The sequence below is a fragment of the Cricetulus griseus genome, unplaced genomic scaffold (genome assembly GCF_003668045.3).
Source record: "Cricetulus griseus strain 17A/GY unplaced genomic scaffold, alternate assembly CriGri-PICRH-1.0 unplaced_scaffold_80, whole genome shotgun sequence".
NCBI classification, from domain to species: domain Eukaryota; kingdom Metazoa; phylum Chordata; class Mammalia; order Rodentia; family Cricetidae; genus Cricetulus; species Cricetulus griseus.
In genome coordinates this window covers 48,084-72,235 of record NW_023277422.1, presented here as the reverse complement: position 1 = coordinate 72,235, position 24,152 = coordinate 48,084, and the positions used below count along the sequence as shown (strand labels likewise).

The 24,152-nt window shown below is 44.2% G+C and overlaps 1 protein-coding gene across 1 annotated transcript; it reads right to left on the bottom strand.

Annotated features, from left to right (window-relative positions):
* Window positions 1-10,613: 10,613 nt before the first annotated feature.
* Window positions 10,614-11,330, bottom strand: LOC113837956 (GTPase KRas-like). Its single transcript, XM_027433765.2, has 2 exons — window positions 10,882-11,330; window positions 10,614-10,757 (listed from the first exon to the last, which is right to left on the bottom strand). Exons 1-2 carry the CDS (start codon window positions 11,328-11,330, stop codon window positions 10,640-10,642), a joined length of 567 nt encoding a protein of 188 aa, XP_027289566.1. The 3' UTR covers window positions 10,614-10,639.
* Window positions 11,331-24,152: the final 12,822 nt, after the last annotated feature.

The following is a 24,152-nucleotide window of genomic DNA, read 5'->3' as shown; positions in this document are numbered from 1 at the left end:
TCCATAACTCTGGTTATCCTAGGCGAGAATAACTGATTAAAATGGCCAATGTGTAAAGAGAAACAGTCTTTTCTTAGCTCGTAGTGTGGAGGTTGTGATTTGTGACTTGACAGGGCAGACCCGACTCCGTGAGGGACAGAGGGCAGCATGTTATTACAGGAGCATGGGGCAGAAACAAACTAACTGCCCACCTCGTGGCTGAGCTGCAAGGGAATGTGGGATTCGTGTCTCCCACTATCCCCTTTGACAGCATGCCCCAATGGCATGCTATGCTGTCTGGAAATTTACTCTGCTAAACAAATTAGTCTGTCGCTGTTGATTCAGCCTCACTAGAATTCCCAGCACACTAGTGAGATGTGGCTGGAAGGTAACAGTTACTACCTCAAGTTCACTCCGGAGCCTTGTGAGTGGCCTGCTTACTATCCGTATTTCCATAGGCAGTCTGCTTTTTCACAGACCCACTCTTAGGCTGTTCAGTGCCACTCACAGCATTCTAGAACTTATTTAGACAACACCTCTAACTGCTCCGCATTCCTCCCATAAGCCTGTTCCAAAAGTCTGAGAACAACATGGTCAGCGTTTCATCGAAACTGCAGGGCTTCTCTGTGCCCATAGTCTACATTCGCTACTTTCCTATCGTCGTGAAGAAGAACCTGACAGGAAGCGCTTACAGTGGGAAGGGTTGCGCTGTGTTTGCTCATGCTTTGAGGGAAAGTGTGGTGGTGGCAGAAGCAGCTTGGTCTGCAGTGATGGGAACTTGGTTGCATTTATATAATCTTGACAAAGAGGGTGGCTGTAAATCTTAAGACCCCATCCCCAGAGACTGACTTCCTCCAGTTTGGTCCCCACCTCCTAACAATTCCACAGCTTCTGAAAACAGTGCCACTAGCTGAGGACAAGTCATTAGATATGTGAATCTGTAGGGAACAGTTTACATTTAAAGCCTAGCCACTTTGTAAAAGGTTGGCAATGTCCTATGTATCCTAAATTAAATATAATATTTAAAACAGGGGTGAACAATATGCTTATTACATTTGATGTCAATTTCACACCAGATAATATAACTATGCTATAATACTTTGATTTTTTCTTTCCCCACAATGCTGTGGTTACTCTTTCTAATTCCACTTACTTTGTCAATAATGCAAAATGCATAATGAAATTACAGGGCTGTGTTTGAGCTTTTAAAATCCTAATTTTGTAGCTGTTTCTAAAATAAACATGACTTGCTTTACTCGTGGGCCAGCCATGCTATTTAACTGTGAAAGGGTCTAGGCAATTTTATTACTGGCTTGCTCTGTAGGAAGGGACAATCCAAAGTTCTTGGAAGATTCCTGATTTTGGTCCCTCCTGTTTGTGTTTGGGAATAGAAGCATCCTGTACTTTAGACCGGTGCAGAAAGAGAGGAAACTGTGTGCTTCTGTTGCTGGTGAATGTGGTCTCTTTAGCGCCATGATTTGGTACACTTGCTGATGAACACGACTAACACATCCAGTTATCTATGTTAATTGCAAATATTTATGTGTGCATGTGTTATTGTGTATATTCGTGCATGTGTGTGTGTGTAGGGAGAGGTTAACCCTGCATGTTTTTCTTGATTACTTCTTGACTTTTTGACCAAAGGTAGGGTTTCTCACTCAACCTGGAACTCATAGATTACAGATTTTACCCGACCACTTGGTCACTGAGTCCCAGAGAGCATCCTATCTCGTCTCCTCATGGCTGGGACTGCAGTCAAGCACTGTAGTAACTAACTTCTTATATGGGTGCCTGGAATTTGAACTCCTGTCCTCAAGCTGTGCAACAAGCACTTTTCTAACTGAACCAGCCCCCCCCCCAGCCCTATTTTCTCAGCTTTTAAATAATTATGTAGGCTAACAGGAAGTTCTTCCCAACTTATGCAACTTTCTACAGTGAAGCTGTGGCCTGTTTTGAATGCTGGAGAGGGAGCAAACAGTGGTTGAGCTTAAGATCTCTGCCTGGAATTTTAGGTTCTTGCCAAAGAAAGAATTCAGAGATAAAGTAAGGAATTGGGAGGAAGTTTTTTCACCGAGTGAAAGTGCAATCAGAGATGCTAGGCAGCAGGGAAGAGTATGAGAAGGGCCGTTTGCAGTCAGCTGCTTCCCAGCACCATGGCTGACCTGGAACTCTCTATGTAGATCAAGCTGGCCTAGATTCGCCTGCCTCTGCCTCCCAAGTACTGGGATTAGAGATGTGTGACACCAAACTCAGCATATGACCTACTTTTAAAGATTCATTTATCTGTGGGGGGACAGAGGGTTTGGGGGGTGTAAGTATAGGCACCAGCAGAGGCCAGAGGCATCAGATAACCCTGTAGCTGGAGAATGACAGTTGTGAGCCACCTGAATGAGTTCTGGGACTTGAACTCTAGTTCTAGAAAGAGCAGTATGCATGCTCTTAAACACTGAGCTATCTTTCCAGCCCCAGCTGGCATAGTTTTACACATGGAAAGCTTGCTGACTCATTTTGTTATGTTTCACATGGTGAAATAACCATATGGTGGTTCTGGGAATCTCCAGCTCACCAGTACTCTAATCTTTGGCTCCTTACTGGCAAAAAGAGACCTGCATGACTGACTAAACTGCAGATCTTAAGATGGAGAGTGCATCCAGATGTGTCCCATCCTGCCTAGGGGGCTTCAAAGGGAACAGAAGAAAACAGTGTCAGAATAGGACATGTGATAACAGAAGCAGAGACGAGAGAAAGAAGCAAGATAGAAAGGAGCTAGTCTGTTGACTTGGAAACTGGAGGGTTGGGCAACAAGCCAAGAGATGCAAGAGACCCCCAGAATCTGAAATAAAGCAAAAGCCTGGGTATTGGCTGAGATGAGAAGAAGGCTCTCTGCTTCGCTTCCCATGCCTCTGGGGTGACACCAGTCTTTGCCAGTCCTCTGCCCACAGCTGTGGCCCTCACCTCTAAGGTTGTAGGTGCTGCTCCCTACCAGCTGCTGTGTGGACAGCATTTGTCATCCTGCTTATATATTCCAGAAACGGATGACTATTGTTTTTAAATGATTGTTATTGCTGGGGGAAGTTGTTATTTTAAATTATGGTATTAATGGGATCCTCACTTTCTATACAGATTATTCATGTCCCTTGGTCTACTGTCTTATGGGAAAGCTCCCATGAACTTCAGTGCTCCAGACACTAGGTGATGATGTGTGTGTCAGGAAATCCACAAAGCCCAACATGGCTGTGCCTTGAAGGACAGGGCACGCTGCCACAGGCAAAGTTTAAAGCCCTTATCATTAGATACAGAATAATTGTTAGTTCCGTTTAGGGCTGGGTGTAGCTTAGTGAGCAGAACAGGATCTCAGCAATTATAAGAACCCTGCTTCAAACTCAGAACTAAAGAGAGAAAGAGACACCCACACAGAGAGAATGTGAAGTCTCTATTCAGCTATTTGGAAGCACCCCAGTACAAGGGTGTACCCTACAGACAGCACAGGATGTTACCCACATTTCCAAAACGATGGAAAAATGACATTAATGAAGCATGATTTTTTCAATTGTTCATAACAGTGATTATCATTCATTCAATGCTCAGTTAAATATCTGCTCCACACAGTTAAATGACGACTGCCTGGTGTTAAAGGCGCAGCGGTGAGTGAGAGTGAGTCAGATTGCAGGGCACCCCCTCCTGCAATCACACAAACCTCTGGAAAATAGCATCGCTGGTCAGTGCTTTGCAGGTGCCTGGGGAGAGGGGGTGCTGGCCTGGACTCAAGGGGATAAAAATGTACCTGTGTGACTGGAATGAAGAAGAGCCTTGTTGTGCATTTTGTGTGTGTGCACATACCATTATCGCACAGACAGGTCTGATAGGAGTACTCAGATTCTGGGGGGAGGGGCAATGTGTTTTATTTTGTTTGTTTTTTTTTTCTGTGAAATAAAGAACCTGGATGAATGAATGATCTGTTAGGTGCTTTCCATATTTAAAGCTACCTCTTGAAATATATGTGTTCAATTAAAGTCAAATTTGCATTACATGTATATGTCCATGTACACATACATACATGCACTTTCTGTTCTGAAATAGTTTTTTTCGACAAAAATTGACCATTATTTACTCATATGTATGAACATTTCCTTTATACACATGGGAAGAGAGAGGACAGTTAAGCATGTACATTTAATATAAAAATAAATTCCCTTTTCACTTAAAATGACTTGACATGAGCAAACACTTATTTAATTCTTTCTGGGAGTCATGTTGACTAAAGAAAGACATTTTCATTAGTTTTTAGACATGATGTATTCCCAAAGGACTCTGGCTGCTGGGTTTATTTTAAACCTGAAAACCTGTGACTTGTTAGGATGACAGTGTTAACCCTTGCTGTGGAACCATCGTCTGTGCTAGCAGATAGCTGAGTCTGTTTGTGCATGCTGCTCTGTGGCTGCATTTGGCCACCACTAAGTCTGAGTATCTGGTGGAAGCCTGGAGATTTGAATGAATGACAAGATGCCTGGTCCACTTTCTGAGATAATGACACTCGCCTTTATTGTAGAGCAGCATAAAATACAAATTTGCAAAAACCCCAGGTGAAAGGGTTCACAACAGGATATTGATGTTAGCAGGGTGAGGTCAGATAAAGAGGGGGTCCACGTGGTTATGCTGGAAAACAACTCAGATACCCTGTGGTGTCTGGGTCCCAACATCTCCCCCTTCTTTATATATAACAAAACAGTTGTCAAGTAAGAACTATAAGATTTTAACCATTCTATCTTAGTGTGTTACTATAACTATCTATCTTCAACTACATCAAAGACCATAGAAGGATAATATATAAACTCTAGAACTGACAGAGACATCTTGCTTCCTAGACAGTCACCCAGAGTTTCTTGGTAATGTTGGGGCATCCATTTTTAGCCTGCAGGTCACAATGTGTCTGACAGACTTCTCAGCAAAGCAGGAAATTCTAAACTCTCCACCTGCATTGGCAGTTTGTCTGTCACCTTTTTTTTCTGTGTCCTGTAGAATGTCCTGCAGTGTAGGAAGCCGGTTCCTGCATTATAATGTTGCCTGAAGACACCAAGGTGTGAATTACTTCACAGGCGCTGGGTAATTTCCATTCCTTTGATCTCTGTCTATCCCGTGGCTCATTTTTGCCTGAGGAGCTGAAGCCATTCATAGGGTAATACGTCCCAGGCGGCTGGTCAGCCTTTTATAAGGGATGGTTTTCTTAGTTTAGTGTCTCTGCTCAGTCTCCGCTCAGTCTCCACTCTGGTAAAATGAATTAAAGCTTGTCTGCAAAAGGATCCGAGTGTCCTGCGTGTATTTCTTGCTGGCGAGGAATACAGAGCGGGCACGGGACAAATGGTGCCGAAACCCGGGAACATATGAACATCTCCAGCACCGCGGAGACCCCTTGGCTACAAGGCGGATTCAGAACTACAGGGTGGTAAATTCAGAGAGGTATGATTTTTCTGGACTTTGGCTTGGGACAATCTTAAAGAAGTCCAGAATTACATATCAGAAACCGAATGTAATGAGAGAAATTCGGAGAGGTATGATTTTTCTGGACTTTGGCTTGGGAATGTTGCTATTGTGGGAGGTTAATATAGAGGCTTCTATGCTTTTACTAGGAGCTATTTTGACTTTTCTCACTGTTGTAACAATCTTAAAGAAGTCCAGAATTACATATCAGAAACCGAATATGATGAGAGAGGGGGCGCGCCTAACAATAAAATATAAGACAAAAGGACCTCCCGGAATGTCTAGTGACATGGGAGTGTATGTAAAAAGAAAAACTACAACGTATAAAAAAAAAGGACCTCCCGGGGTGTCTAGTGACAAGGGAGTGTGTATAAGAAGAAAAACTACAACAAAAAGCTCAAGAGATAAAGTTTTAGAGGAAACAGCTCAGCTAGATGAAAAAGAAACAAAAATGGAGGGAGAGAAAATAGGAGATAACCGGTCACATCCCGGTAAATTTAGGAGAGATGAGGACTCGAAACCTAGCCTCTGCCCTGCAACGAAACTAGAAGCCTTGGAGCTGAGCAGCTCAGACTCTGAGATTTTAGACTCTAACAAGGAAGCAGAGCTAGAGGAGGAGCTGCCAAAAGTAAAAACAAATATGAGGCCATCGCTTGTTAATTCAGCGGGTGTACTTCTATCAGCACACCCACTATTTGGTACCGACTCCTTCTTACCATCAGAGGAGAGAAAAAAATTACAGATGGCTTTCCCAGTCTTTGATAGGGGAAAAGGCCATGCCTGCTATTCAACACTTCTTAAAGGCCTGGAATGCCTGGGGCTTTAAAGCCTCATTAACATTGACGCTCGGGCCAAGCGTCTCACCTCAAAACCTAAAAAACCAAAAGGAAATGGTAAAATAAAAAGATATCTTAACTGATCTTTAGAGAAGCCCGGATCCTATTCTCATAAGATCCAGGGGAGCGATATTGTGTTTTTTCCACAGGATGAAGAAAATCCTCTGTGGATCCCAGAAAGACTCAACCTAAAGAGCCTCTCCAGACCTTCAAAAGTCAGAACTCCACCCTCCCCCCCGGGAATTGAGAGCCACTATTGTTATCCAGATTAACTCCTGCCCTTGGCGGAGAGATTGTCACTGCTTAAGGGGTGGAGATGATTGTTTGATGCAGCCGTTTGCAGATTGCTGTTATTTTTGGCTGGTCTGTGAGAAAAGGGGTGGGGGTGTAATTGTTTGATGCAGCCGCTTGTGGATTGCTGTTACTTTTGACTGGCATGTAAGCTCCAGGGCTCAAACCAAGAGATCATCCAAGCGCTTATATTTTGGCTAAGCAATAGGCCGCCGGCCAGACAGCTCTTGCACACCCGGAGCCTAGGCTCATTGCACAGGGTAGAGTGTCTGGTTTTGTGCAGCCCCAAAGAGGGATGCTGAGCATAGGTATCGCACAGAGTTGCCTATTATGCAGGCTTCTCTGGGAGGTACGTTGACCTGCATAAGGGTTACCTGCCCTGAGAATTTCCCTTTCCCAGAAAAACGGCAGAGGACAGGTCGGGAGTACTTCGGGTCAAGCTAACAGCCTGATGGTGACTCCCGTACACAGTCTTAATGTTTGATTTTGGGAAGGTCAACCTCTACCTCTATCCCTCAACATATGGGTGACCTATTTGCTTGTAATAATATAAAGCCTTATCATTAATTAATAAAAAAAGGGGGATATGTAGGAAGCCGGTTCCTGCATTATAATGTTGCCTGAAGACACCAAGGTGTAAATTACTTCACAGGCGCTGGGTAATTTCCATTCCTTTGATCTCTGCCTATCCCGTGGCTCATTTTTGCCTGAGGAGCTGAAGCCATTCATAGGGTAATACGTCCCAGGCGGCTGGTCAGCCTTTTATAAGGGATGGTTTTCTTAGTTTAGTGTCTCTGCTCAGTCTCCGCTCAGTCTCCACTCTGGTAAACTGAATTAAAGCTTGTCTGCAAAAGGATCCGAGTGTCCTGCGTGTATTTCTTGCTGGCGAGGAATACAGAGCGGGCGCGGGACACTGCAGACTCTTCCATGAAGCAGGAACCTTTCATGACTGTTCATCTTATTTAAGCAATTTCCTGTGGGTCGTGCATGTCCAGTTTATAAAGCAACAGTGAATCTGTTCAGGCAAGGGCAGCTTCTTGCCCAAAAAGCAAGTCTTGCCATGTCAATGGCAAACTTTATTTCTTTATTGCTCATCTTCTGCTCGGATGTAATTGGTGTGCCAGGAACAGTGTGTCTCACTGTCAAGAAAAACCCTAAACCATTTAAATGCCAGATATTCCGTAGGTCTTAAAATGGTTTGAAGATTATCTATATATCTAGAAAACCTAACTAATATAAACAAATGAATATCCATTCCAATACAAAGTATCAACAAATGAGGATCCATTCCAATACAAAGTATCATTTCTATATCATATTCCTCCCTTTTCCTTTTAAAAGTGATTGCCTGTGACCACTACCATTTCTAACTGAACAAATTTGAAGGAAAACAAATATAAGGATCACCTGGGCCACTGCTTCAAGGGGTCCTGCCCCATGAAACCATACCAGTCTGGAAGGAATCCACAGCTCTTCACCCTCCATGGAATAAAAGCAGAAATTTTTCTCCCACATAACCTGTACTTTAACAACTGTTGCTCCTTCCCTAGCAATTAAATGATTTAAAGGCAACAAAATATCATTCTTTTGTTAACAGTCACACATTTACAATCACACTTCATATACTCACATGTGTGGCCACACCATACATATGGAACATTCATACATCTTTGAAACAAAACTCACAAAGGAGAGGAGATGTCAGGGGATGGCCATCCTTACCATAGCTTGGCATCTTTGAAGAATCTTCAGGACTGTCGCATCTTTGTCCATTCCTGTATGATCTTTTGCAGGGATTGGGTCTGTTCTTTATCTATTTGGACATATTCTTCTTTCTCATCTGATGTGACAATGATGTGGATGGCTTGTGGTGAGGTCGCGGGGAAATCGCCTGGAAGTCCAGGGCTATGTAATTGGCATTGCCAGTACTCTTTTTTGGAGCTGGGTTGCTAGTGCCACTTGGTACAGGAGATGAAGACATTGGGGTCTGCATAGGGACAGAGTTCTCCTCACTGTCTCCAGAGTCTGTATTGGAGATGGAACGGCAGTACTGGGAGGACCTTGGGTTAAAGGTGTGGTTGAACGTGGCCCAAGACTTGGTGACAAATGAATTGAATGGGATCTCATTGATGACAGTGTTGTTACTCAGGTCAAGGGGTACTGACTTTGCTTTTCGGACAAGCTTGAGGATCTCACTTCCTCGGGTGGTATAGTGATGGGGCATTGTGCTCATGGGGATGTCAGAACCTGGGTTTACAGGCATATAATTGAAATCAGAGCTGGTACTGTCTGATTGACCCATGATACTCTTTTCTAGTGATTTAGCAGACAAGCAGGCAGTTTCTTCACCTCGTGTTGGATACTTGCAGTCAATGATTGGAGGTCATTGTTGAGGGCTGCCCCTGCAAGGTGTCTTGGGGTGCGGTGGGGGAGCTACATCCACTGAGAGGTCTCCAAATTCCTTACACAGGGTGTTTCTGGGTGCCTTGAAGGTGTACACATCCTCACTATGTGCCGGAGACCCTGATCAGGGCAGGGGCTGACTGGAGCTGCTGAATTCAGCTGGAGAAGAGCAGAGATTATGACTGACTGAAGAAAGGTTTCTCAGGGTGTCAGTGCTCTCTTTAGTTTGAGTGAAGCCGCAGATCTGACAGATGCTCTGGACCCACCTATTCCTGTCAGCCTCTGTCTCAGCCACCAGGTAGAAGCTGTGCTCATTGATAATAATATCAAACATGAATCTCTTTTGGAGCTCTTGTTTGTTGAAGGTCAGGGCTACATCCAACTGTGTACAGAAGTTGAGGTTGATGATCCCCAGGGGTTTCTTGCAGTGGTCATTCTTATAGTATTCTAGAACATCTGGGTCACCACACATCTAACCGCTCCTCAGGATGAACCAGAATTTCTTCCAAGCATAGTGCCCCAACTTTTTCTCAGGAGGTGATTTCTCCAGCCAGCCTGTGCACACCACATCAGTTTCGTCTGACTGGAGCAGTTCATGGAGGAGGGATTCCTCAGAGGCAGATTTCCCGGATTTCTTTAATAATTTTCTTAACATTATTGCTTAATTCAATGTTAAAATGAAATCTTACCAGTACCTTGTCTCTTTAAACTTTCTCTGTGTGATTGACTGTGATCTCTATTCCAATCCAACTCTCTTGAAGTTGAGTTATCTATTTTCCCGTACCTTTTGCAATCCACCATCACAACTCCTTACTTGCTTGCCAGCATTCTGAGCGTGATCTCTCAGAGTCTCCTTTCTTTTCTGTTCTCAGTGGGACCTGATTTTGTGGCTGCTCTTTGACACCACTAAGTCCGAGTATTGGGCAAAAGCCTGGAGATTTGGATGAATCACAAGATGCCTGGTTCAGTTTCTGAGACAATGTTCCTCACTTTTATTGTGAAGCAGCCTTGCATACAAACTTCCAAAATCCCAGGTCAAAGGGTTCACATCATGATCCTAGTGGGGCAAGATTAGGAAAACAGGAGGTACCTGTGGTTATACTGGAAAACAACTCTTAGAGACCCTATGGGGTCTGAGTCCCAACACTCAACACTCTAACTACATTTATGAAGGATGATGAACTCTAGGACATGCTAAAAGTGAATCAAGGGAAGCCCAAAATTCTGTGATTCTAAAGTCTTAGGTCTCAATGCAGCTGTAATTACTAATTAAATCACTCAATGTCTAGATGAAACAGAGCAGAGATGGATCAAAAGCTTCACTACTCCTGGTCACACAATGCTCACAGCTGGTAAGAGAATTAGCGTGGACTCAACTGCATGCACCAAATCCCTGGAAGACAGTCTCAGGTCTTTACTCTCTTCCAAAGGCATTGCTAGTTGAATTCCAAAAGCCAGGGAATACTGGCACTTGGAGAAAAGAGGTTTCCACTGTCATTTTAAAATAAGCATTTAAGATAAAAACTGAAAGTTTGCACAAACAGAAAAAAATAAATGAGGTAATGCTAAAACAAATGCTAATAATTTAGTGTAATGTACAAAAATTACCACTTTTACTTGAGTATGCCTTAAGAAAAGAGTACAAATTCTATTTACATAATTATACACTTTGTCTTTGACTTCTTTTTCTTCTTTTTACCATCTTTGCTCATCTTTTCTTTATGATTTTGAATTTCTCGGACTAATGTATAGAAGGCATCATCAACACCCAGATTACATTACAATGAATTTTTTATTCTTCACACGGCCAGAAGTCTTTTCTTCTTTGCTGATTTTTTTCAATCTGTATTGTCGGATCTCTCTCACCAATGTATAAAAAGCATCCTCCACTCTCTGTCTTGTCTTTGCTGAGGTTTCAATAAATGGAATCCCATAACTTCCTGCTAAGTCCTGAGCCTGATTGGTGTCTACTGTTCTAGAAGGCAAATCACATTTATTCCCTACTAGGACCATAGGCACATCTTCAGAGTCTTTTACTCTTTTAATTTCTTCTCTAAAATGGTGAATAGCTTCAAATGATTTAGTATTATTCATGGCAAATACACAAAGAAAGCCCTCCCCAATCCTCATGTACTGGTCCCTCATTGCACTGTACTCCTCTAGACCTGCTGTGTCGAGAATGTCCAAGAGACAGGTTTCTCCATCAATTTTTACTTGTTTCCTGTAGGAGTCCTCTATCGTAGGATCATATACATCCACAAAGTGATACTGAATTAGCTGTACCGTCAAGGCAGTCTTGCCTACGCCATCAGCTCCAACAACCACAAGTTTATATTCACTCATTTTCAGCAGGCCTCTCCCTGCGGCGTGCCCCGCCTCAGGCAACCGATGCAGCCTTCAGGCTTGTGCCCTCTCACTTGCTCGCTCGCTCTGGTTCAGCAATGGCGCGGGAGCCGGACTATGGCCGAGTTACTGCCTTCCTCCTCCTCCTATTCTGCTGCCTGCAGAATCGCAACAGTAGTAATTTTTAAACTAGGTCTCATCCAATTAATATCAGCCAGAAACCTCTGAAAACCATTTAAAGTTTGAAGGGTGTCCAGCCGAAGACTAATCTTTTAAGGGTGTACCCCATTTGCCACAACCAAGCATGTCTTAGTTTTGGCTCCCTCACTGACCTTCTTATTTCCCTGCATAGCAGAAGCAATAACTTGTCCCATAATGTGGTGTCCATCTATATCTCTACAAATGCGAATGTAATCATTGAGGCTTTTGGCCTTGTGAGGTGGTAAAGCCGCTTTATAATACTTGTTGGCATTTTTAAAAGCTAGTTGTCTAACTATAGTCATGGCATTATCAGTATCCCTAAATATACACCCTGCAAGCACTGCTGAAATCTGTGCATATACAGCTGGATCGTGAAGAATTTGCTGACCTAGGTCTGCATAGGCTCCCATACCAGTAAGCATTTCTGAGTTCTTTTCAGGGAAACCGGCAGCCGTCTTGCGCTGTACCATTTGGTTACATAGCTGTTGGAATTCACCTCTCCAAAACAAATAATCTCCCCTGGACAGCACAGTTGGACATAATTGTTGCCAATCACAGGGCAACAATTCTTCACTTTCCTTAGTCTAATCCCATGAATACGAGGGAGAGGGCCCAAAGGAAATGTCATTAGAAGATGGAAGTGACCTAACAGACTCTTGGTTCTGAGTCTCTGCTAATGCAGCCTTAGCTTCCTTAACCTGCTTTTTCACTTCCACAATATTACTAAGAAGTGCTTCTTAGACAAGAGGGCACAGAGAAAAAGTAACAGTTGGTATGGCATTTGGCCCATCTCTGTGTAATGCCCTTTGCAGGTCTATCCTCACCTGCTCCCCATCAACAATACTAAGGTCACCAGAGATTAAAAACCAAGGACTGACCTCATGTACAGTTTTTAAAAAGTCTGTTGCTGTCTTGTACTTAATACTGGTGCCCTGCTTATTGGACATTGAACCAATTGGTTCCCCACAAGAGAGTAAGAACTAGCTGCACCCATTTTAATACACCCGTTCCTTACCTTAATGCTGGCAAGCCTTCCTGGGTGATTCTTCAGTGTCTCCCCTTCTTTCCCAAATCTTGGTGGGACTTCCAATTGTAGTAACTGCCAGCTCTACAAACTTCTCATGCATTCGGGCAAGGGAATCTGACGATTACATAAAGACAACACAGCCAGTCACTCTTGCAAGGAGAAGACTGTTAATTTCAAAGGGGAGTAGGCTTATATACCAACAAAAGCCCCAGTGTAAATTTACTCAGATCAAGGTCCGTGCCACCAATCCCCCCTCAATTGGCAGGTAATTTGCATTCTTGCATAAATGCCTAGGCAGAAGCAGGGAACTAGGAAGTAAACATCTAGTTACAAGACAGACAGTGGACCTTAAGGGTACTGTGGGTCACCCTTAGTTATGAGAACAGCAGACCCTTAAGAGGTCCCCAACAGGATTTCTATGTGCAGCCCTAGCTGTCCTGGATCTACCTTTGTAGATCAGGCTGGACTCGAACTTGAGGAGTTCTGACTGCCTCTGCTTCCCAAGTGCTGGGTTTAAAGGCATGTGGCACCACCACCCAATAAAATGTATTTTTTATTTCATGAGCATTGGTGTTTTGCCTGAATGTATGTTTGTGTGAGGGGGCTGGGTCTCTTTGAACTGGAGCTACAGATGGTTGTGCATAGTTATTCCATCTAGAGGGACTGGAGCAATGGCCCAGTGGTTAAGAGCACTGGCTGTTCTACAGAGGTCCTGAGTTCAATTCCCTGCAACCACATGGTGGTTCACAACCATCTGTAATGTGTTCCAGTGCCCTCTCCTAGTAGGCAGGGCAGGCACATATGCAGGGAGAATGTTATACACAGAAGAAATAAATCTTTTTGAAAAACATCTCATCTACCTTGTGCCTCTGGGCTTCTAACTTTCTCTATTCTCTATTTCTTTCTTTCCTTCTTACTCTTTTGCTGGCTGTGTGGCTGTCCCCTGGTCTTCTCTCTCCCTCTTTTCTCTTCTTTCCCTTTTCCTTTCTCCTTCTATTTATTCTCTCTGCCCACCAGCCCTGTCTATCCCTCTCTCCTGCCTAGCTATGGACAGTTCAGCTCTTTATTAGACCAGTCAGTTGTGTTGGGCTCACAAAGTAACACAGCTTCACAGAGTTAAACAACTGCAACAATAAAGAATGTAACACATATTCAACAAATATCCCACAACAGCTGAGAGCTGCCATGTAAGTATTGGGAATTGAACCCTGGGTCCTCTGCAAGAGGTACCCGTGTTCTTAATAGCTGAACCATGTCTCCAAGCTCATAAAATAATAATTTCAAAAATTAGAAAAAAGAGGCCAGGCATTGGTAGTGCATGCCTTTAGTCCCAGCACTCGGGAGGCAGAGGCTGGCTGATCTCTACGAGTTTGAGGCCAGCCTGGTCTACCAAGCGAGTTCCAGGACAGCCTCCAAAGCCACAGAGAAACCCTGTCTCAAAGAAAAAAAAGAGACAGACAAACAGACAGAGAGAGATAGAGATAGAGAGAGAGAGATATTTGATAGCAGGGGCCAAAAAGTTGGCAGCACAGCAGATAAAGGCACTGGCTATCAATGCTGATGACAAAGTTCAACCCCCTGAGGAAGTTTAACCATTCGTTACTCAGGAAGCAAAAGCATGATCTCCACAAGTATAACCACAATAGCTAGGACCAAATTCTTGTGACATATGCCAGTCTTGTTTGTTGTAGCCAATGAAACATCTTACTAAAAAGTACCTGTAGGGCTAGTGAGATGGTTCCTCAGAAAAAGGTACTTGAGAACATGTGTTTTGTGCCTGGGGTCCACAGTGTGAAAGGAGAGACTTTTGCAATGCCCACAATGGGCTCCTGCATTAATTAGAAAAGACCCACAGGGGCTGGAAGGATGGCTCCGTGCTGAGGAGCACTTGCTGCTGTGCATGTGCACAGGTATAGCCCACAAAATACTTTTTGAGATAGGGTTTCATTGTATAACTCTGACTAACCTGGAATTTGATATGTAGACCAGGCTGGCCTCCAACTCACAGAGATCCGTCTGCCTCTGCCTCTTGAGTGCCAGGATTTAAGGTGTGAGCCACCATACCCAACTCACACAAAATAATTTTTAAGTGCAGTTTGAAAATCCTGTATATATTTATGTAATCAAATACATGTAACATCACCTTGGCACCTTGGACAGGTCCTTTTTTTTGTTCATTTGTTTGTTTTTTAGATAGGATTTCTCTGTGTAGCCCTGGATATTCTGGAATTCACTCTGTATAACAGGATGGCTTTAACGCACAGAGATCTGCTTGCTTCTGTCTCCTGAGTGCTAGGATCAATGGTGTGTGCCACCATCGCCAGGCCTTGAACAGTTTGTTGCTTTTGTGTTCTACTTGCTTTATTTTGGGGGTGGGTGGTTGCTGCAAATCAAACCTAGGACCTTGTATGCACCAGGCAAGAGCCCTACTACCGAGCTACACTTACAGCCCCTGGTTTTTTGAACCAGAGCCTCACTATACACAGGCAAGTCTAATGGAACATCCTCCTGCCTCTGTCTACCATGTCCTGGTGGGTGTCACAGGTGTGTGCCACACAGCATCCTGAGATCACTGAACTCTGAAGACAGGGACAGAGGATAGATTCCATGTCCCCAGGAAATCCCCCCATCATGCTTACACGCTGGCTTTTACACAGGCTGAAAATCTGCCACCTCAGCGAGGCTGCCTGTGAAGATCTGGCCTCCAGCCTCAGGCAGAACCAGAACCTGACTGAGCTGGACCTGGGCCTGAACGACCTTGGTGATCCCAGGGTACTTCTCCTGTGTGAGGGCCTCAGGTACCCAGACTACAAACTGCATACCCTCCGGTGAGTGGAGTTCCTGATTCAGCATGCTTCCCCTGTCTTCTCTGTCCAGGGAGGTGGGGGACCTCCAATTTCCTCAACAGCTCTAGCTACAGAATCTTGCTGTTAAGTTTTCCTGCCACAGGGTCTTTACACACACATCACTGACACCACTGAAATGGCTCTTCTGTTCTGCTGCACATTTAGTTTCCAGGGGAAGAGCTGGAGAGATGGCTTAGTGATTCAGAGCACTGGCTGCTTTTCCATAGGTCCTGAGTTCAATTCCCAGTGACCAAACGATGGCTCAAAGCCATTTATAATGAGATCTTGTGCACTCTTCTGGCCTACAAGCAAACATGCCTGCAGAACGCTGTATACATACATACATACACATACACATACACATACACACACACATACACACCACACACACACACACACACACACACACACACACACACACACACACACACACACATACACACACACACACACACACACACACACACACACGTAACAAACCTTGGGGGTGTTTAGAAACTGCTTGGGAATAAGGCATTTATTAATTTGGGCATTTTCTTTTCATCTATGGGTATGTGCATCTGGGTTTTCAGTGTGCTCAGAGGCCAGAAGATGGCATCAGATGCCTGGGAGTATCATTTACAGGATGTTGTGAACCAACTAAACCAAACTTGGGAACCAAACTTGGCTCCTCTAGAAGAGCAACCTTAACCAGCACTTGCTATTGGAATATTAGGTTTCTATTATCTGTTACTATACTGGTTATACTCTCAGACTCACCCTGCTTCACAACAGTGCTGCTCTGTCTCTATCTACATATCCCTTGCCACTTTATCCCCAGTCAGGATTTCCTGTGTATAGCCCTGGCTATCCTGGAACTCAGAAATCAGCCTTCCTCTGCTGAGATTAGTGTTAGCCACCATGTCTGTCCTCCCAAACCCACAACCTTATCAAGCTGGAGGCACTAGACTCACTGTTTAGAGATTTGTTCCCTGAGGTCAGGGACCTCCTTAACTCTATGCTTCCAGACCAAATGTGATTCCAGACTAAAATGAGGAAGAATTTAACCACAGAAGGAAATCACTGATCCTTGCCTTCAAAACACAAAAGAGATCCAGTCTATAATAACTCACATTATTATAACTTATATTATTTTTCTGTCCCCAAGTCCCTGCCTACCAAATGTTTATTTATTCTGTGTAGCCTGGGTTGTCTTAGAACTCAGCATTGTAGTATTGGTTAGCCTTGAACTCAGAGATCCAGGGGCCTCTGGTCAACAACTGAAGCTAATTAGGGTTAGCTGTGTGAACATGACAGGGACACTATTTCCTGAGGGCTACACCACTCACTAAGGAAGGTTTCCAGCAACCACTGGATGGGCTCATGACACTTTCCTTTAAACCCTGTCACCTGTAAAATCCTCACCTCAACTCCCTGAAAAGACCACCTCACCCACCTCAGCTTGTCCCCTGCAGGCTGGACAGCTGTGGCCTCACAGCCAAAGCACGTGAGGACATTTCTTCCATCCTGCAAATCAACCAGACACTGACTTAGCTTAATGTCACCAATAACGCTCTGGGGGACACAGGTGTCAGGATACTGTGCAGAAGGTTAAGACATCCAAGCTTCAAACTTCGAGTCCTGAGGTGAGAGATGGACCCTGATTTCTTGGGGAGAATAGGGGATTCAGGAATGATGGCCTCAGATTTGGGGGTAGGAATTATAAATGATTGAGATTCATTAAGCACTGGATAAATAAATGATGCTGCAGAGACAGATCAACAGTTAAAAGCACTTGGTGAGGACCTGAGTTCATTTCCCAGCACCAATGTCAGGCGGCCACATTCAACTGTAATTCTAGCTTACGGGGCCTTCATGGTCATGACTCCAACTCACAGCCTTAGATATGCACATATGTAAATAATAAAAATAATATAAAGTGTGTTAATAAAAGGTGAATTATTTCCCTCATAGAATTACTTGTAATATTTGAGACCACTATTTCTGCAGGATGCTAACTGGGGATTATACTCCTCAGGTAGTTCAATCTCTCCATCGTCCTGCCCCAGCGTCCTGCCTGCTGGTATTGCAAGCACGGAGAGTTTGACATTACTTTCTGTTCTTTTGCTTTTTTTTCTCGAGGAAGGGTTTCTCTGTGGTTTTGGAGGCTATCCTGGAACTAGCTCTTGTAGACCAGGGTGCTCTCCAACTCACAGTGATCTTCCTGCCTCTACCTCCTGAGTGCTGGATTTACAAAGGTGTGGACCACCACTGCTAGGCTTTTGCTTTATTTTTATAGATATTTTTTTATTATGTACACAGTATTCTGCCTGCATGCATGTCTGAACACCAGAGGAGGGCACCAAATCTTTTCATAGATGGTTCTGAGGCACTCTGAGGTGGTTGGGAATTGAACTCAGGACCTCTGGAAGAGCAGACAATGCTCCAAACTTAAGCCCGCTCTTGTTCTTTTAAATGAAACCAGTCTCAGCTGGCAGCTGGGAGTTCTGAGTCTGTTATTTACCCACTGGACATGCTTTCCACACCATGCTATCTGCATCTGTAAATGAGAATACAACTAGGAGTTTCCTGTGGTTTTTATTTATTAATGTCTAAAGAAACTCAATATTGGGAGTAAGGAACCCAGAGTGGTTGGGAACATGTTTGATCCCAGCAAATGGAAGGCAGAGGCAGGAAGATCTCTATGAATTCCACATCAGCCAAGGCTGCTGCCACCACCACCCGGCCCAAGTCACCTACTCTTAACCAATCCTGAACAGCCAAGACACATAAGACCCTTCTTGCCACTGTTTCATTTAAAAAACGTTCACAACTGAGGCATGCATTTGTATTAGTGACTCATCTCCTTGGTGGTCTCTTTTTGGGATCTCATGAACATGGCATAAAAATTCCACGCCAGCCAAGGCAGAAGAGAGACCCTGTCTCCAACAAGCAAACTGAACATTTGGAATAAGGAGCCTGGAGATGTGGCTCTGTGGTTAGGGCACTTGTTGCTCTTGCAGAGGTCCCAGTATCCAGATGGCACTCTGTGGCTCACAACCTGTTCCAGGGGATCCAATTCCACTTCCAGGAGATTCAGTCACCCCTGGTGACCTCCACTGGCACTTCAATACAAGGTTGAGTCATGCATGTCTGCAAAATACACATCCTAAAACAAAACCACAGGGCTGGAGAGCTGGCTCAGTGGGTTAAAGCATGTACTGCCAAGCTTGATGACAGGCTTCACCATCAGGACCCTCGTGGGTGGAAAGGAAAACATCTACAGGTTGTTATCGGGCCTCCAAAGAATACCAAGACAAACAGTATTAAGAGCAAAGGCACACAAGCAAAGAAAAGTCCTAGCTGGATCCCAGCTTCACAGGAGGCTGAAGTAAGAGAATCCCAGGTTCAAGGCCAGCCTGGGAAACTTAGTGAGGCCCTACCTGAAAATGTGAGCTGGGAGGATGGTTTGGCAGTAGAGTGTCTGCTTTCCTAACATCCCCAGAGCTGTAAGTTCCAACACTGCAAATTAATGTTTAAGTTTTTGCATTTACCTGTGTTTCTGAATTGCACAGTTGTCATAATCAATCCATGTTAGGCTTCAGTGGGATCCAGCCAACTTGCCAGGTTCATACCTAAGGGGGAGAATAGATTGAGAAATGGCAGGTAAAGACCCATAAGAAAAAGAGACACAGGATAGAGTCAAGAGGGCAATCCAGTGCGTGAATACTGGACTTACCGAGTTTATTCTTCAGCATTCATAAGTACCCCAACCAAAAGGGGAACATGGCAAAAGACTTCTTTATCATGTATAAGGAACAAACACAATTTCTACCTTAATCCACCAAACATTTGATAACCACACCTGAGACTCAACTTCTCCTTGTGGGCCTTTAGGGTCAAGAGTAACCATACCTCAGACCAAGTCTGTAGTTATTTAGGTAAAGCCATTCAAGACTAAGATCAAACATTCTATAGTAGCCATGCCTTAGACCTCATGACTTTAACCTTGGAATATTAAGGACAGTTTTGAACTCTCTGACCTTGGGTCAAGATGAAGCATAGCCATCTCTGGGCTCCGAAAGACAGAACTTCTACAAGTCTGAGGCCACCTTGAGATCAATGCTCTCCTGGTACCAAACATGGCAGAAAAAAGCCTTTCTCCTTGGTTATCTCCATTGCCCATGCCCTAGAGATATGGATTGTTGTGGCTGGAGTCACAACAATCCAGTAGTTAAGAAGACTCAGTGGCTCAGTAGTTAAGAAGACTGGCAGCAGACTGGGAATGGTGATGCAACCTTGTAATCCCAGAACTTGGGAGGCAGAGGCAGACAGATCTCTGGGAGTTCAATGCAATCCTGGTCTACAGATAGAATTCCAGGACAGCCGAGGTTACACAGACAAACCTTGTTGGAAAAAAATCCAAACAAACAAGCAATATAAATATTAATGGTTAATTCTCTCTCTCTCTCTCTCTCTCTCTCTCTCTCTCTCTCTCTCTCTCTCTCTCTCTCTGAGTGTGTGTGTGTGTGTGTGTGTGTGTGTTTGTATGTATGTATGTATATATGTATGTATGTATGTATCCAAATACATTGAGCTGATTTTGACCAGAAAAGGAAAGCTGATCCCTTCAACCTGAGTTAAAAGTGGTTGTATGTGGAACTGAATTTTGGCCCTGTGCAAGAGCAGGAAACACTGCATACAGACTAATGAAAACAATATTTGTAAAACAGGCTGTATGACTGGAGAGATGGCTCAGAGGTTATGAGCACTGACTGCTATTCCAGGGGTCCTGAGTTCAATTCCCATCAACCACATGGTAGCTCACAACCATCTACAATTCAATCTGGTGCCCTCTTCTGGCAGGTAGGCAGAACACTGTATAAGTGATAAATAAATCTTGACTAAGAAAGGAAAGAAGGAAGGAAGACAGGCTAAAAGGCAGGGTACCATGATGCTGTCTTTGTAGTCCATAGTGATAGTCCCATGTTTGTCCACAGGCTGTTTGGAATAGACCTGAACAAAATGATACACAGTATTCTGGCTGTGCTTTGACTCACAATACCATACTTGGATATTGGGTGCTGAACAGGAATGCAGCATCAGAATGGAGGCCACCAGGACTTTTGTTCCATCGGACAGCTGTGATCCAGAACTTGAGAGACATTACTTTGTGTGTGACTTTTGCTTTTCTCTGTGTAACAGTCAAGGCTGCCCTGGAACCCCACAAAAGTCTGAATACTGGACATTTAAGTCAGTCACTGTGACAAGACTCCCACCTACTGGCAAATGTGTGAAACTGCAGATTAAAATAAAGGCAGAGGACACTTATTTGGAAGAGTTGGGTATATTATGTTAGAGACAAATATAGTTTCTGTAGCCTTGGCTGTCGTCCACCTCTTAGTTCTGCTTGCCTCGGCTTCTCTAGACCCACAAATATTTGCACATTTTCCAGAGGCAATTCAAGCAGTAACTTAGAATCCTTGCAGATATAAGAAGGGGGGGCAATATTTCCCTGCCCAGCCAATTCCTTAGAAATTTGTCTGTTTAGCTGGGGGTTGGTGGAACAAGCCTATAATACCAGCACTCTGGAGGCAGAGGCAGGCAGATGTCTGTGAGTTAGAGACCAACCTGCTGTGCAAGAGCAAGAAGTACTGCATACAGAACTAATGAAAACAATATTTGACACACAGACTGAGTAGCTGGAGACATGGCTCAGAGGTTAAGAGCACTGACTGCTATTCCAGGGGTCCTGAGTTCAATTCCCAGCAACCACATGGTGACTCACATCCATCTACATTTCAACAGAGCTGCAGCAACAGAATGGAGGGCACCAGGACTTTTGTTCCCTCGGACAGTTGTGATCCAGCACTTGAGAGACATTACTTTGTGTGTGACTTTTGCTTTTCTCTGTGTAACTGTCAAGGCTGCCCTGGAACCCCACAAAAATCTGAGTACTGGACATTTCAGTCAGTCACTGTAACAAGACTCCCACCTACTGGCCAAAGTGTGAAACTGCAGATTAAAATAAGGGCAGAGGACACTTATTTGGAGGAGTTGGGTATATTATGTTAGAGACAAGGTGTTTCTGTAGCTTTGGCTGTCCTCCACTTCTTAGTTCTGCTTGCCTCGGCTTCTCTAGATCCACAAATATTTGCACAGTTTCCAGAGACAATTCAAGCAGTAACCTAGAATCCTTGCAGATATAAGCAGGGGGGGACAATATTTCCCTGCCCAGCCAATTCCTTAGAAATTTGTCTGTTTAGGTGTGGGTTGGTGGCGCACGCCTTAAATACCAGCACTCTGGAGGCAGAGGCAGACAAATCTCTGTGAGTTAGAGACCAACCTGGTCTACAAGAGCTAGTTCCAGGACAGCCTCCAAATCCACAGAGAAACCCTGTCTGGAAAAACCAAAAAAAAAGTTGTTTGTTTTCCTACTTCACAACTCAACATTGTAATCACACTGGGAAACTGTACACTAGAAAAAAACAGAAGCACAAAATATACTAACTTGGCTGGAGATGTAAACCAAGTTTCCAGAGGCAGTATACCTAGAAAGATCCAGGAATGTTTGTTTCTCCTATCCACACAGATGAGGCCTCAATACATGGAGAAGGCAGGACATGTGGACCAGCTGCAAGACTGGCTGCCTAGCTAGCATGCATGAAACACAGGACCATAATCTCTCCTAAGGAGATATATAGATTGCATGCTGATGGTTAACATCTGGGCTGAACAAATGTTTACCTCTGCTGTGCATGATGGCTTGTGCCTTTATGAACCAAAGGCAGGTCATTCAAGAGCAGACAGATATATATATATATATATATATATATATATATATATATATATATCCTTATCCATGCAAGCTCCAGGCTACAGTATGCTCACTAATGGTAAATGGCAGAAACATGTTAAGGAGCCTGCCACCAAGCACTAAGTCGACACATACATCACAGGAACCAGCATGGTTGCAGTGACCTGGTACAGGGAATTAAGCACAGGCCAAATGGTGAGCATGCACAAAGGTAAAATGTGCCCAGTATTGTGGCTGTTACAGTTAGCACCCAAGAGGCAGTCAGGACAACCTGGACAATTTACTAGGTTCTGCCACCTGTTCCCCCCCACACACACACATACACAAAAATTCAGAAAACCACTTGGAAGTGGCATATGCCCTAATCCTAGAAGAAACAAGATCTGTGCTTCTGGTAGGCGGGAATTCCAGCATCAACAGCCTATCTCAAAAAGGGCCTCATAGAGTGCACAATGGTGTGGCAAGCCTTTGATCCTAGTACTTGTGAGGCAGAAGCCTGTGGATCTGACTCCAAAAGAGAGAAACACTGTCTTGAAAAAAAAATACACTGAGGTGTTTTGGTCACACAGAGCGTGTTCAAAAAACAATGTCAAAGGTGGTTTGCAACATAGTTCAAGGAGTTTAAAAACCAATGTCACAGGTGGTTTGCAACATAGCTCAAGGAATTTCTAAGTTCCTGTTAGGGCCTTGATTTGTTTTCATCGTGAGTTCGAGACCAGCCTGGTTCAGGAGAGCTAGCTCTAAGACAGTCTCAAAAGCCAGAGAAAAGCCCTGTCTCGAACCCCCCCCCACACACACACACTCAAAAATACCCTGAGACATGTGCCCTAAACTGCATGTCTTACAACCAAGGCCAAACTTGAACCAACTGAAAATGTCTCAAAAGCTCCCAGAGAAAAATCCGCTTTCAAATTGTAGCCGTTGTAGCTTAGGTCTCACCACTACTGGCCTCCGTTTTAGGTCCACTGAACATACATGAACAATGTTCCCATCACACCTAACTTACCCAGCATTTTTAGCAGAGTGCAGCACTCCTCTCACTCCCAAGCCTGAGCTAAGCGCCTGTGCACGAGAGTTTCCAATGGGCTCAACAGGGATGCTTGATTCACACAGGGAGGAACAAAGTGGAAGCACTTTCCAGTTCTGACTCAGAGAGGGCAACCACATTGATGACCGCTTTGTGGGTTGTCCCCTCAAGCCTGGGGGAACCTAGACACCTGCCCCCATTCTTTCCAATACCGCTTCAGTCCCTGGCTACTGTGCAAGCGATGTACAAAACCTTCTTCCCCGCTCAACATTCTCCCCTCCATGCCAATGGAGTCCCAGGTCCCAGGACACCGCAGTTAACCCAGACACACGCTACCAAAGGACCCATTGTAGCCCAAGTCCAAAGAGTGCCCCACACTATTCGAAATCTAGATGAGTCACTAAGAACTGGGGAAACCGCATTTTGTGAACCGGTAGTGCTCAAAACCTGGCGGCACTATATTCCAGAACACAAAGTACCCCATAGTTTGAGTATCACAGGCTTACATGGTACAGAGAGACGCACAAGCCAAAAAAAATATTTACCCGCCAGAAAACTAAAAACATTGGAACAGTTCAAACTAATGCGCCAACAACTTAAATGATACATAATTCACGGTGGTTAGCATCCGGTCCCAAAACTGACCCAAGTCCATTGGTAATTTGGCTTCTTGAACAAACGCAATACAATTGCCTGGGACCCTCTGAAACTCCGAGAAGCGTCATTCATAACCACCACAACACTCCAAAATTCCTACATTGCTAAAACTATGTAATTCTGCCTGCAGGCCTTGCCTCCTGTGAGGAGGGACTACACTCAGCTGACTTGGGGCCAAGAGGCCGAATCCTTGGCTACGTTCATTTAAAATTCTAGTTTTTACAAGTTCCAAAGCAAGGTAGTCAGTGCTGGCTCAAGCCCATGATCC